Source organism: Dama dama, chromosome 15, assembly GCF_033118175.1.
Source record: "Dama dama isolate Ldn47 chromosome 15, ASM3311817v1, whole genome shotgun sequence".
NCBI lineage: Eukaryota > Metazoa > Chordata > Mammalia > Artiodactyla > Cervidae > Dama > Dama dama.
In genome coordinates, this window is record NC_083695.1 from 36,709,791 (window position 1) to 36,725,375 (window position 15,585).

Sequence of the window (15,585 nt, forward strand, 5' to 3'; positions counted from 1 at the left end):
TAGGGCAAAAGCACTGAAGTACTAGGGACAGAAGGGGCCCAGGTGTGACGATGGAACAAGAGCAGCCCCATGTGGCCAAATGAACAGATAACTGTTCACTACCTGGAACACGAAAGCTGGAAGGGATGGAGCAGATTTCATGGGAGGCCCTCCCATCATTGAAACACACAGGAGCTGCACAGCTAAGAGACGGGCTAAAGCCACGGCCTTTCCTCTCCACTCACCTCTGTCGCTTCTCTTCAGGGCCTACAATGCCACTGGCGGCTAAGCTGACCCAGAGAGCCAGACTTACCTCCAGAGTCTCCTCGGCGGTGCAGCCAGGCTGCTGCTGCAGCTTGCCTGTGTTCAGGGCTTCGATGTACTCATCGCATTTTTTGTAGCCAGCATTCAGCAACTCATACTTGGCCTTCAGCAGCCCTTGGCCAGGTGTGACGTCACCAATCCCAATTGAGAATCCACGGTTAGCTGCAGAAGGGTTGGCGGGGAGAGCCGGAACAGAGAACCATTGATGTTAGTCAACCTGTTATGCAGAAACAAGTCTATACTTTCAGAGAACTTGCTGCAAGCCAGTTAAACAAAAACTTACTGTACCGGTCCCTAGGTTGTTACACAAAGATGACTAAGACTCACTAACACCTCTCTGCTCCAATTCTCTTTTTTAGAAATCGTTCCAAAATAGAGGCTAAGAAACAAATGTGAACTCTATATTTGATGGAACTATACGCCATCAGTAATGCTAACCCTATGTGAACTCTACATTTGATGGAACTATATGCCATCAGTAGTCCTAACCCTAACACCTATAACAAGTGGGCAGGTGAGGGGCAACTGGATTAACAGGGTGGGGAAGGGGATGCTGAAAAGTGGCTGTGGAATGGAGGGCCACTGAGTCTGAAAGTCTCAGAAACAAATCCTCAGGTTCTGTTGGAGGTTACATATGAGCTGCAAATGGGGAAACCCGGGTGGAAAGTTTGTACAGGTACATCTTTTTTTACTGTGCTTCATAGATAGTGTTTCTTTAAAAATAGGTTTGGGGCAACCCTGTATTTGAACATGTCTAAAAGCACAATTTTTCCAATGGTATTTGCTCACTTTGTGTCTCTATGTCAAATTTCAGTAATTCTCATGGTATTTTAAATGCTTTCATTACTATATTTTTATGATGGTCTGTGCTATTATTATTATGACTCACTGAAGGCTCAAATGATTAGCATTTTTCAGAAATAAAGTCTTTTTTTTATTAAGGTGTGCACATGTAAGACACTAAGATCATTGCATCCGATCCCATCACTTCATGGCAAATAGATGGGGAAAAAGTGACAGATTTTATTTTCTTGGATCCAAAATCACTGTGGATAGCGACTACAGCCATGAAATTAAGACACCTGCTCCTTGGAAGAAAAGCTATGACAAACCTAGACAACATATTAAAAAGCAGAGACATCACTTTGCTGACAAATGCCTGTATAATCAAAACTATGGTTTTTCTAGTAGTCATGTATGGATGTGAGTATTGGATCATAAAAAAGGCTGAGCACTGAAGAATTGATGCCTTCGAACTGGTGTTGGAGAAGACTCCTTAGAGTCCGGTGGACTGCAAGGAGATCAAACCAGTCAATCCTAAAGGAAATCAACCCTGAACATTCACTGGAAGGATTGATACTAAAGCTGAAGCTCCAATACTTTGGCCACCTGATATGAAGAGCTAACTCATTGGAAAAGACCCTGATGCTGAGAAAAACTGAAAGCAAAAGAAGACGGTGGCAGAGGATGAGATGGTTAGATAGTATCACTGATTCAATGGACAAGAATCTGAGCAAACTCTGGGAAACACAAGAAAACCTGGTGTGTGTGCTGCAGTTTATGAGTCACAAAGAGTCAGACACAGCTTAGTGACTGAACAACAACATGTGAACACACAATACTACTGCACACTTAATAAGACTACAGTATAGTACAAACAAGTTTTTATGCACTGGGAAGCCAAAACAATCATATGAGTTGCTTGATTATTATACATGCTTCATCATGGTGGTCTAGAACCAAACCTGCAATGTCTCTGAGGTCCGTCTATAAAAAAAGAGGCCTCAGGCCCTTCCCTCTGTGGGAAACAGAGTCCTATAGAAGAGGTATTTGAGCATCAAGAATAGGAAGTCCTTCTACCAGAAAATTACTACAGCTAATCAATGAATACAGTAATGTTGCAGGATATAAAATTAACACACAGAAATCCCTTGCATTCCTATATGCTAACAATGAGAAAACAGAAGGAGAAATTAAGGAAACAATACCATTCACCATTGTAACAAAAAGAATAAAATACTTAGGAGTATATCTACCTAAAGAAACAAAAGACCTATATATAGAAAACTATAAAACACTGATGAAAGAAATCAAAAAGGACATAAATAGATGGAGAAATATACCGTGTTCATGGATTGGAAGAATCAATACTGTGAAAATGGCTATACTACCCAAAGCAATGTATAGATTCAATGCAATCCCTATCAAGCTACCAACGGTTTTTTTTTATAGAACTAGAACAAATAATTTCACAATTTGTATGGAAATACAAAAAACCTCAAATAGCCAAAGCAACCTTGAGAAAGAAGAATGGAACTGGAGGAATCAACCTGCCTGACTTCAGGCTCTACTACAAAGCCACAGTCATCAAGACAGTACGGTACTGGCACAAAGACAGAAATATAGATCAATGGAACAGAATACAAAGCCCAGAGATAAATCCACAAACCTATGGACACCTTATCTTCGACAAAGGAGGCAAAGATATACAATGGAAAAAAGACAATCTCTTTAACAAGAGGTGCTGGGAGAACTGGTCAACCACTTGTAAAAGAATGAAACTAGAACACCTTCTAACAAAAGACCCAACACCATACACAAAAATAAACTCAAAATGGATTAAAGATCTAAATGTAAGGCCAGAAACTATAAAACTCCTAGAGGAGAACATAGGCAAAACACTCTCCAACATATATCACAGCAGGATCCTCTATGACCCACCTCCCACAATATTGGAAATAAAAGCAAAAATAAACAAACGGGACCTAATTAAATTTAAAAGCTTTTGCACAACAAAGGAAACTATAAGCAAGGTGAAAAGACAGCCTTCAGAATGGGAGAAAATAAGAGCAAATGAAGAAACAGACAAAGGATTAATCTCAAAAATATACAAGCAACTCCTACAGCTCAATTCCAGAAAAATAAATGACCCAATCAAAAAATGGGCCAAAGATCTAAATAGACATTTCTCCAAAGAAGACATACAGATGGCTAACAAACACATGAAAAGATGCTCAACATCACTCATTATCAGAGAAATGCAAACCAAAACCACAACGAGGTACCATTACATGCCAGTCAGGATGGCTGCTATCCAAAAGTCTACAAGCAATAAATGCTGGAGAGGATGTGGAGAAAAGGGAAACCTCTTACACTGTTGGTGGGAATGCAAACTAGTACAGCCACTATGGGGAACAGTGTGGAGATTCCTTAAAAAACTGGAAATAGAACTGCCATATGACCCAGCAATCCCACTCCTGGGCATACACACTGAGGAAACCAGATCTGAAAGAGACATGTGCACCCCAATGTTCATCGCAGCCAGCACTGTTTATAATAGCCAGGACATGGAAGCAACCTAGATGCCCATCAGCAGACGAATGGATAAGGAAGCTATGGTACATATACACAATGGAATATTACTCAGCCATTAAAAAGAATTCATTTGAATCAGTTCTAATGAGATGGATGAAACTGGAGCCCATTATACAGAGTGAAGTAAGTCAGAAAGATAAAGACCAATACAGTATACTAACGCATATATATGGAATTTAAAAAGATGGTAACAATAACTCTATATGCAAAACAGAAAAAGAGACACAGATGTACAGAACAGACTTTGGGACTCTGTGGGAGAAGGCGAGGGTGGGATGTTCTGGGAGAATAGCATTGAAACAAGTATACTATCAAGGGTGAAACAGACCACCGGCCCAGGTTGGATGCATGAGACAAGTGCTCAGGGCTGGTGCACTGGGAAGACCCAGAGGGATCCAATGGGGAGGGAGGCGGGAGGGGGGACCGGGATGGGGAACACATGTAAATCCATGGCTGATTCATGTCAATGTATGGCAAAAACCACTACAATACTGTAAAGTAATTAGCCTCTAACTAATAAAAATAAATGAAAAAAAAAAGAATAGGAAGTCTTAAAAAGAGAAGAAAGAAAAGAAGGAAACAAAGAGAAAAGAACTACTGGCAAATAAGAACAATGGCTGGAAATTAAATATATGATACTGGAAAAAAAAAAAAAAACAGAAGCAGTGTTAAAAAGAAAACCGAATCCAGAAACAAATAAATGGACAACAGGGAAAAAGAGAAAATTAGAGAATCATTCCAAGAACTCTACCAGACAATTAACAGAAATTCCAAAAAGCAAGAAGACAGAAAGTAAAAGAGAGGCTATGATCAGAAAAAGTACAAGAAAATTTCCAGAACTGAAGGACACATGTTGCAGATTGAGAGAGCTTGTAGAGCGCTCAGCACAATGGATGATAAACATCCTGAGGCTGCGTCACTGTGAACTTTCAGAATGCCAGAAACAAAGAGGATTCTCAAAGCTTCCAGAATAAAAAGACAATTCAGGATGAACAAGGTCCTAAAGTACAGCTCAGGGAGTTGTATTCAATATCCTGTAAAAAACCACAATGGAAAAAGAATATTTAAAAAAAAAGAATGCATATATGTATATAACTGGGTAAACTAAACTGGATTACCCAAAAACTAAAAAAAGTTGGGAATAAGAAGGGAAATACATTTTACAGCAACCCTGAAAGAACAGAGTAGAGTAATACCTTCAAAATTCTCAGGGAAAATAACATTCAGTCTATAATTCTACACTCAGCCAAAAAGTCAAGTATAAGAGTAGACTAAAGATACTCTGGGGTATGCAAAGAAAATCTCCTGGCCTAGTGTACAAGGACAGTAGGGAAATACTGAGTCAGCAGGTAGGGCTGAACTGTGGAAGAACCAGAGGGTGACAGTTTTGCACAGTCTACCCTGGAAGCAGCCCATGAAGGCCCTTTATGTAACAACTCATGTATCTCATGGGCATTAGGGAGCTACTGTAGCTTTTGAGAAGAGAACTGAAAAGCAAATTCGAATCTGCAGTCAAATTGGTCAGCATCAGGTTTATTTCATTAAGAAAAGCATAAACGGTTTAGCCTGGAACAAGTATCCTTTTCTTTGTGTTTGTATGTGTTTGGGGCAGGGGGATGAAATAGTAAAAGAACCCCCTAAAACATCAATAACCTATAGCAATAAAACAAGGACACTAAGACACTCACACAAGTAGACGGGAGCCAGCCTGGCAAGCCGTGACATCGCGTCGGCAGCTTCATTCTGCCCCCAGTCTCGCAGCAAAATGTAAAAAATGTTGTTCTTGGATCCTGACCCCAGTGTTCCTTTGTCCATGCTGCCACTCATCAGCTCGCTGTTCTGGATTGTGACATCTGGAAGGAAAAAGATTATGGACTCACACAAATGATTATCTGTTACTTTGTCTCATTCCAAAATGAATTTAAGGCAGTTGAGAAAATTTGTTTTTTTTTTTTTTTAAGTTAGAGCAGAGCAAATAGAAATGCTGTCTAAAAAATTTCTTTTTGAGGGGGGAAAAGGATAAATCAAGGAACTTTTGAAAAGCAGGGAATATCTAGTTTGTTACCCTATAGTCCTGACTCTGAAAGGTATTAGTTGACTCTCATTGTCTTTATCTGTGATCCGTGGATGACAGTATCAAGCTCTTGCCATCTTTATGTCATGGGGATGTTTTGAGCACCAATTCAATGATGTATAACAAAGTGTTGTTTATAAAGCACTTTGTCATTCACTAAGACATAGAAAACTAGCAGTGGCACCATCATAAAAAGCCTAAACGGCAAAATGAAATTTCTATCTAGAAACAAAAACACAATATAAAACAAGAAGCCAAAATACATTAAAGACAGGGAGTATATTTATGAAAGAATGGTTGTAAACCTGGGGTGGGGGGGAAGAAAAAAAATTCAAAATATTTATTCATCATGAGACAGCAGAGAATCCTTGACCTTCAGAGAGTCTTTGTGGCTCAGCTGTCACTACAGAGGGCTGCAGATCCACCTCTCGCCACAAAGCCTTGCTAGCAAAGGCCACTCTAAATCAGTGTTACTCAAAGCAGTCTGCTGGGGAAGCTCCTGTTACCAGCCTGGGACCCAGAGAGTAAATGCTGCTTGAATGGCATAGGTCTGGGGAACACACACTCTTGGGCTGAATCAGTCTAGGGGACTCAGAGGACTCATAATTAAATGTTCTCACTGTTACACCTGGGGCTTCCCAGGTGGTGTTAGTGGTAAAGAGCTTGCCTGCCAATGCAGGAGACTACAGCCGCAGGTTCGGTCCCTGGGTCAGGAAGACCCCTTGGAGAAGGAAATGGCAACCCACTCCAGTATTCTTGCCAGGAGAATCCCCTGGACAGGGGAGCCTGGTGGGGTACAGTCCATAGGGTCGCAAAGAGTCAGATATGACTGAATGACTTAGCGCAACACAGCACTGTTACACCTGATCTACATGTGATCAAAACATCCACTGACCAGGTAAGGCAGGTAAAAAAATTAGCCTTTTCAGTAATAGTTTTTAGTCATGTACGTTGCTCATGTGTGTTCTACTCTTGGCGACCCAATGAACCACAGCCCATGGGCTCCTCTGGCCATGGGATTTTCCAGGCAAGAATACTGAGTGGGTTGCCATTTCTTCCTCCTGGAGATCTTTCTGATCCAGAAATTCAACCCATTTCCTGCGTCTCCTGCATTGGCAAGCAGATTCTTTACCACTGAGCCACTTGGGAAACCCACTTACTTATACTTTTAGACAATGAACACATTTTTGGACATAAAATAATAAATTATAAGTCGTAAATAATGAGACCCTTGTACAGCAAAACACACACACACAAAAACCAACAACAGAAAAAGAAGAAAAGAATTTGCATTAATTGGCAAAAACAAGTCACCTGAGACAAAACATGTGGAGAAGAACATTCTAACCGCTGGGTTGGTCATGTGTCCACATGACCTCTACCTTCTGGAGAAACACCAGCTGCATTTCCCTGAAGAACAAACTTCCTGCCTAAGGCCTTAGAGAAACACGGGATTTACTGGCAAAGCAAAGGGAACTGCTGGCCACTTGCCTTCCTGAGCCCTGGCCCCAACCTGCTTTCACTCACAAGAGTCATTGACACAAAGGTCCTCTCCTCTGCCGCAGTACTGCTTGCCCTTGGTTCGGAGGTTGGCCCTCACTGGATTGTCATCGCTGGGTCTGAGGATGACGCTGAAGATCTGCTTTCCCGTCCACAGGGTGACAGGCTGGAGGAGGAGAGGAGCCAGAGCATCAGCGGGCCGAGCCTGGTCTCACCTGCCCTTCACACCAACGAGGCAAGATGGTACAGTGGTCACAGGCCCACTCGGCACCAGCGGGGGTACACCAGACCACCGGTGCACCCGTACAGACACAGTCACAACAAACCTTTAGTATTGTGGGGGGTGGGAGACGAACTCTAATTTTCTCATCCTTGCCCACCAGTATTGAAGCGATGATCTGACAAGCTTTGGCTCGGTCAAAGAAAGTGTCCTTAAGAGTGAGGAGATAGGCACCTGAGGATGTTAAGAAAGAACACAAAATGAAGGAAAGGAGTGAAATTGTGAGAAAAATCACAAGGTTTCAACTTTAAAAATAAAGATGGACTATTACTAAAAGAGTGAGGTAAAACACAGCTGCTTCTTGGTTTTCTCTTTCAAGGAGAATCCACGCTCCACAAGGAAAGGGACTTTGTTACTCATTGCTACATCCCCAGCACTTAGAAAAGTAAAAAATATCTCGTGTATGGTTCATTAACACAATCACACTCACAAACAACAGAATTAAACAGCTTTTCAAGTGGTCATGTGAATGTGTAAATGAGAATCCTGGTGTTCCAAAGTCTCTTTCCAAGTAAATTCCACAAAACCCACCTGTCAGAAAATCCTGAATAGCAGCAATTAGTGGTTCTCCATTTCTTGGTGTTACAAGGTTTGCTTTAGTCTGAAGGAAAAAGGAACACAGTAAGTTAGCCATGTTTGGATGCATGATGTGGCCCCAAAAATCTTCACCGCAAACACTCTTAATGGTTATGGATAAATGAAGAATAGCAGGAAGGTGAGGCTGTGAACCGGAAGCTGGGGGTTGGTTCTTATTGCAGCTTTGTCACTAACATCTAGTGCCTTCATCTGTCAAGGGGAGAGGGAAAAAATACCAGCAAGATTGACCTCAGAGGTCCCTACATTTAAATACTGTGTGGAATTGTTCTGGGTTGTTATAAAGAACTCTTTAGGTAAAAGACGTTAGTGTAATTATAAACGCTCTTCTCCAAAGAAAATTTCCTTCTATGAATGATGAGTAGCACTGTGTTATCTTTGAAGTCAATCAATTCCACACTATGGAATTACAATAACGGCAGAACGGTCAAGTTTCTCTTGGTTGAGACACTAAGTTCCAACAACAGCATTTATTAATCATCAAAATGTAACGAGTGCCTACACGGGCAAAATTAGGCGCTAGTTGTTCACTGCCTAAGTACCCAATTTAAAGAAGGTTCTGCACATCAAGATGCATCTGCTTGGGAACTCGCTGGCGGCCCAGCGGTTAGCACCCTGTGCTTTCACTGCTGAGGGTGTGGGTTCAATCCCTGGTCAGGGAACTAAGTTCCTGTAAGCAGCTGCTTGGCACAGCCAAAAGGGGGAAAAAAAAAAGGTGCATCTGCTCAAATCCTTTATCTGAAGTATAACGGACCATGATATCCAACAGTCAAGTTTCTGACACACCCCTATCTTACCTTTTTATAACTGGTGCTCATGTGTATATATTCTCCTGGGAGCCCACATGACAGGTCAGAAGATACCCAGTCCACTCAACTCCACACCTATGAGAGAAACTAACTCCCTTACATACTATGGGGTGTTTTCAAATAAGACTTGTTTCCCTTCTCCTCCTTTTAAGGAGCTATTTCTCAGGAGTTGGGCTGTACCACCCTACATACCCCCATGAGAACAAGGGCTTCTGCTTTAGCTTCTTCTGTTTGAGGAAGATGAAGGTTCATTTCATCTCCATCAAAATCTGCATTGTAGGGTGTACAGACACACTCATTAAATCTGAAAGTCCGGTGGGGCTTGACCCTGGCCTGTGGAATACAAAACAAAGCAAATCAGGAAAAGGATATAAGTCATTTATTCAAAAGCTTCTTAGACGCATTATTTAAAAAAAAAAAAAGGCTTCCTGCCTTTTTTTGTAAATGTAAAGAACTGGACACTTTACATTAAGGAAGAAAATTCCTAGTATGTTCTGGTATGGATGAGGTCATTAGTTCAGTTCAGTCGCTCAGTTGTGTCCGAGCGACTCTTTGCAACCCCATGGACTACAGCACGCCAGGCTTCCCTGTCCATCACCAACTCCTGGAGCTTACTCAAACTCATGTCCACTCAATCAGTGACACCATCCAACTACCTCATCCTCTTTTTCTGCCTTCAGTCTTTCCCAGCATCAGGGTCTTTTCCAATGAGTTAGTTCTTTGCATCAGGTGGCCAAAGTAATGGAGCTTCAGCTTCAGCATCAGTCCCTCCAATGAATATTCAGGACTGATTTCCTTTAGGATGGATTGGTTTGACCTCCTTGCAGGCCCAGGGATTCTTAAGAGTATTTGATAAGGAACTTTGCAAGGCAGGCACCTCGCCGAGGCATCTGACTCCCTCACCTTCTTACCACGGCTAAGACAGCCAGCCAGCCAGCGTGCACCTCCTGAAATATGGCAAGAGGATGTAGCCGGCACCACCTATAAGTTATTACTGCCAAAAAGTTGAATTTGAATCTGATTATGCTTTGAGAGCTTATTTCCAGTTTACAGGAAAACAATGACGCATGAAGGAACCCTTACTGCCACACACGGGCAGACAAAAAAAACCGTGCAGCATTCTTCAGGACAAATGACCTGGTTTTTTCAAACATGACACTGAAATTAAGAGGAGGAGGGAGGACTGTACTAGATTAATAGGGGCTTAAGACATATATCAATTAAATGTGTAAATTTTAGATCTCACTTTGAACAAACTAGCTGCAAAAAGATTTTTGAGACACGTGGGGCAATCTGACCATGGACGGGGTACTAGACAATACCAAGGAATGACTTCATTTTGGTGAGGTGTGATAATGGCACTGTAGCTATGTGTATTTTGCAGAAGTAAGCTGAATACACATGGAAAAAAAGACATGGCATCTGGTTTCATCAAAGGAAAGAGGGAGAGAGAAAACCAGTGTGGCAAAATCTTGAAAATTACTGAATATAAAGGATGTGAATATGTGAGTTCATCACAGTACTCTTTCTACTTTTGTATATATTCAAAAGTTTTCAAACAAAAATATTCCTATGTTAAATGGGCCAAGTTTCCAGAAAGGGAAGGCTTTTGTTCACCTTCTAGAGCTCCATAATCATAAAATGTATCTTTGGTATTTCTGCCATTGAGCAAAAAGATTGATGTAATGTTTCCATAAGCTACTTGAAAAAAAAATCAATCTAGAAAAACACAACCTTAGGAGCCTGTTTAAACACTACCTTGGGAGCCTGTTTGCAAATGCTCAAGGATTTAATGGTTTTTCATATAGGAGAATTTATGAATATTTAACAAATTGAAGTTGCATCTTGTTTCCATTTGAAATCTCCAGAAAAGGAAACTGCTATTGTTGCAAAGTAAACTGCTCCAAAAAATATGTGTTCAGGTCTTAGTTGGAGGACAACTGCAAAGAAAAATCCTGTAAGCATTTTAGTTCCTTAGTTAATACGCTGTTTTAAATCAAGTCAATTTTCTGCCATGTCTATTTTACATAATTTTATGCACACACAGATATGCATCTATGTTGTTTGCAAGTGAAATCACAGTAGTCACTTTCATACTAATTTTCAATTAGTTCCTGTTTCACTGTTGTGTGAATAGTATGTTATAAATATTAAAAACATTGAAGGGAAGCTTGAAATTGAAGAGTTTCACTCAAACTAAAATGCAGAAGAGGAAAACCAAAAGTTATGAAAATTTGACATTACTGGCAATTTAAATTTCAGATGTCTGGAGTTTTGGCGTGGCACACACAGCAAAGTTCTACCCAGTAGATATAAACACCAGTCTCCTGCTCACCAGGTGTGCCATGATGCTCAATTTGTGCAGCGAGGGCTGCCGGTTGAACAGGACCACGTCTCCATCTATGAGGTGCCTCTCCACAATGTCCCCGAACTTGAGCTCCTGGGCCATCTTTTCTCTGTTTCCGTATTTCAGAAACCTTAATATACAATAATGGACATAACCTGTGAGAACAAAGCTTCCTCAGCAAGTTTCTCCCTCTTCATAGCAAGATGCGGTTGCTAAAATGACCACATTTCACTGAATTTAAGGTGCCTCCCTCCACTGTCAATTAAACTGCCGTAACAGCCAAACTGTTTTCGTAACTTTATATTTTGGCCACACCAAGTGGCCTGTTCCTAGTTCCCCGAACAGGAATTAAACCCTGGCCCCTGGGAATGAAAGTGCCAAGCCCTAACCAAAGGACCACCAGGGAAGTACCTAAACTACAACAAATTGATTGTAGGACACCTCTTAATTTTAGAAATGTCCAACTATGATAAAAACGTATGTCTTAGAGTCACAGAAACTGAGTAATAAACTGGCTTCTCACACAGGGCCCTGGTGATGTTTGAATTTCATGAGATGAAAAGCACTGGTGATCAGCTCATGTCACTGTGAAAAGCCAGAGCCAGCAAAATGTGTGCCTCCTGGGTTATGAGTGCACTGAGGCAACCCCAGAGCATCCAGGGGACCCAGAAAATGATCTGCTTTCATATCCCAATGCGCTATATCTACCTAAACATTAAATGACAGAGAATAAGTGAACACTGTGCATACATCCAAAGAACCAGCGGAAGAAACAAAAAAGCACTGAGGCTAACTGCAATTAAAACAGGTGTTTCCCACATGTTAAAATATCATGGTAATTTACTTTGGACTGCATTCTGTGGCTGAGTATGGCGATAGTGAACTTGGTCACGAGGAGATAACTACATCCAACCACACTGTGAAAGCATTACCTTTTCATCTGCGTGTGTCTCTGCTGAATGAAATTGGCTCCTGGGTGAACTTCAGGGCCATTTCGAACCAGTTTCCTCAAAAAGTTGATGTTTGCTTTGTTTACCTGGAGGACCACAATGTAAGAGAATGAGGCACTGTTAGGTTTCGATGCGCTGGCATGCTACACTGAAATGCGTCTCAGTCTCTCCTTTCTCCAAGTGATTCTAGGGCACTTCCCTGGTGGTCCAGTGCATAGGACTCTGCACTTCCACTGCGTGGGGAAAGGGTCTGATCGCTGGTCAGGGAACTAAGATCCCACATGCCGCTTGCGGGGGCCAGGAAAATAAAAAGCATAACTGAACCCCTTGTGTGATTCTAGGAGAAGAGAGGTACCTGCGGCACGCTGCTGCCAAGGTCTTCAGTGTAAGGACAACAACGGTTCACATCTGAATGTGGTCACTCACTTGCTGGGTGACAGAGCCAGGTCTGTTACTGACCTTTGGTTTCTCTACTGATAAAACGACTGGGCTGCACTGACCTGCAGGGAGCTTTCAGCATATTCTGTGATCCTAAAAACAGGTGGCAGCTTCACCTGCAATGATTTACCGTGGGCTTCTCAGGTTTAAAAGCTGTTAACTCCAGAACAGCAGGTCCTGGCCTGCACCACCATGTCCCGCAGCCTACTGGACAACAGTCTTGCGGGGCACTGTCTCAGAGAAGGAAATTTAACTCATCCAAGGACACTGTTTTTTTTTTTTTTTTTTTAATTCTGACTGCACTGAGTCTCTGCTGTAGCTCTTCCTTGAGGTGTGTGCAAGGTTAGCTGCCTTGTAGCATGTGGGATCTTAGTTCCCTGACCAGGGACTGAACCCGTGTCCCCTGCATTGAAAGGCGGATTCTTAACCACTGGACCACCAAGGAAGCCCCAACCAAGGATACTTTTTACATAAGCTTTACCAGAAGCACCTATGGTCTGGGCTAATTATGAATTTCAAGAGCAAAGTCAAAGCCAGTCAACATCTTCCTGTTATCAGGCCTTTCAATTTTCTACACCTCAGTTAAAAAAGAAAATACTATAAATACCAGTTTACATTCAGGAGTATGAACTCAGTATAAAGTGCCACAGCCTTTCTGGTTATGTATCAACAACTTTTTAATATTCAGAGTCTTTGAGTCAGTGATTCTAAAGTTTTAAAAATGATTCTAATGTTTTAACTCATCCCAAGAAAACTTACTGGGTATGGATGTTTATCATTTAGTTATTTAAGGCATGAGGTATGAACCAGCACAGAAAAATATCAAAGATGGAAAAAAGTAGACTTGAATGTTTAGTGTGTATCTGAGTATTTAAATATAAAGGCAGACACACCTGTGTACATGTTGTAGATGTTATATACGGTGACACTGGTGTGAAACAAACTGGAAAAACAAACACACACGTGCCAAACTGTGGCTTGGGTGGGTTACTGGGGGTTTCCCACTGTTGAGCTTGTTTGGAATCTCAGAACGTAACATAAAAGACTGGATTTGGACAAAATACTGAGCAACTCAATGTACTTACCTTCTCAGGAAATGTCAGAATTTTGGCCACGTGAACTGGCACAGCTACCTCATCAATTCGGAGGTTGGGGTCAGGTGAGATGACTGTTCTGCCAGAAAAATCTACTCTCTTTCCTGAGAGATTGCCTCTGAATCGACCTAAATAAATAAAAATGTATCATAAGTCTCCAGGGCACAATGTGTGCTGTTTGGGGGCAATGTGACCAGAAAGGCCAAGGAGAGACTGTGATCTCCAACTAGATAAGCTGGACATACATTCCCCAAAATGAACCAAAGGCAGCATACCGTCTCCTGCACACATAGGCGGACACGTACCCTGCTTTCCCTTCAGGCGCTGGACAAACCCTCTGGTCCATTTCTTGGGTGCCATATTGAGGGGAATGCCTGAGAGCTCGCTGTTAATGTAGAGGGCACACTGCAGCTGCAGGAAGTCCCAGTCTTCCATGATCATCTGGGTCTTAGCTCCTGATATCCGATGCTAAGAATGAGCAGAAGCAAGCCTGGTCAATCTGACTTTCCCCATCAGACACTTCTGTTTGCATGGATATACTCCAAAACCTAGAGTTCAGAAATGCTAATGGGAAGTGCTGACCTTTTTAATGACGTCATTTAGGAAAATGATTTCTGTCAACTTCATTGTCAGATCGTCTTCATTGGTGCCAGACTTCAAATCGCTCACGACAGAGGGTCTGATACACAAAGGGGGCACTAAGAGTCGTGTGAGAATCAGATCGGAGGGCTTTCCAGCTTCCGGATTCATCAGAAGTAGAGGGATGTCTTCAGCTGGGATTCGTTTAAATAAATTCAAAACTACTAAGGGATTCAAGTTTTCCTATGGAAAGGAGGGAAGAGAAGAGATAGAACTCAGCTTTCCACAGCTTAGGCAAAGGTTTACTTCTCCATGCCCCCTAACCCAGCAGTACCCAACCTTCTTGGCACCAGGAACTGATTTTGTGGAAGATAATTTTTCCATGGCAGGGGGAAGGGGGAGATGGTTCAGGCAGTACTGCTAGTGAAGGGAGCAGCAGGTGAAGCTCCACTTGCCTGCCACTCACCTCCCATGCACCTGGGTCCTAAAAGGCCTCTGACCAGTGCTGGTCCATGGCCCAGGAGCTGGGGATCCCTGATCTAACCGCTTAACTGAAAATATGTGCAAGTGATGACAAAGGCTTCTGATGATTTGCTATACTGCAAGAGCCCTAAAAATGGGCATGACTTTTATTCCAATGATTTAAGCCAATAATTCCACTTAACTTTTCCAAAGGGTATGATTTTAGAAATTAACACAAAGATTTAGCTGTAAGGATGCACTAAAGCAGATCTTAATTGTGAAAGCTGCAAACAACCTGGCAGGTTACTGGCTAGATAAAAGCATGGTACTTCCATATGTAGAAAACTATGAAGCTGTCTAAGGAAAAAAAATGAAGACACAAAAATGTGGCTTATGTCATGAAAGGTGTTCACAAAATATTGATAAATAAGATAGGTATATTTACAATGTGATCTAATTTGGGCAAAGAGGTACATCTACAGAAAAGAGGAAATGGAAAAGTTTACCAAGGTGTGAACAGGGCCATCTTTAACTGAGTTGGATTATCATCATTTTGCTTCTTTTTTTACATTTCACCTTTCTGTAATGAACTTGTATTGTCTTTGTATTAACTTCACATAACAGAGGTGCCACGCCGTAACAATGCTGGTTATTAAATTTCCTTGGGATCAAAGACGGTGACTGAGATTATACGTGGTAAGCACAATTTGCCATACATAACTTAATGAAATGGGGAACAAAGTTAAGAAAAACGATCAGCTCTTAGAACACTACCAAAGG

General features: G+C 41.7%; 1 protein-coding gene across 1 annotated transcript in view; it reads right to left on the minus strand.

Moving 5' to 3' along the window:
* The window catches only part of POLR3A (RNA polymerase III subunit A), a 45,984-nt gene that overhangs the window by 20,522 nt on the left and 9,877 nt on the right, over positions 1–15,585 (minus strand). The window contains exons 6-16 of the mRNA XM_061161913.1: positions 14,347–14,586; positions 14,070–14,232; positions 13,756–13,892; positions 12,215–12,318; positions 11,271–11,412; positions 9,128–9,268; positions 8,064–8,133; positions 7,579–7,706; positions 7,280–7,418; positions 5,367–5,531; positions 293–465 (exon numbers count right to left, since the gene is read on the minus strand). Of these exons, the coding sequence (XP_061017896.1) occupies positions 293–465; positions 5,367–5,531; positions 7,280–7,418; positions 7,579–7,706; positions 8,064–8,133; positions 9,128–9,268; positions 11,271–11,412; positions 12,215–12,318; positions 13,756–13,892; positions 14,070–14,232; positions 14,347–14,586 (1,602 nt within the window). The remainder of the gene's footprint in view (positions 1–292; positions 466–5,366; positions 5,532–7,279; positions 7,419–7,578; positions 7,707–8,063; positions 8,134–9,127; positions 9,269–11,270; positions 11,413–12,214; positions 12,319–13,755; positions 13,893–14,069; positions 14,233–14,346; positions 14,587–15,585) is intronic.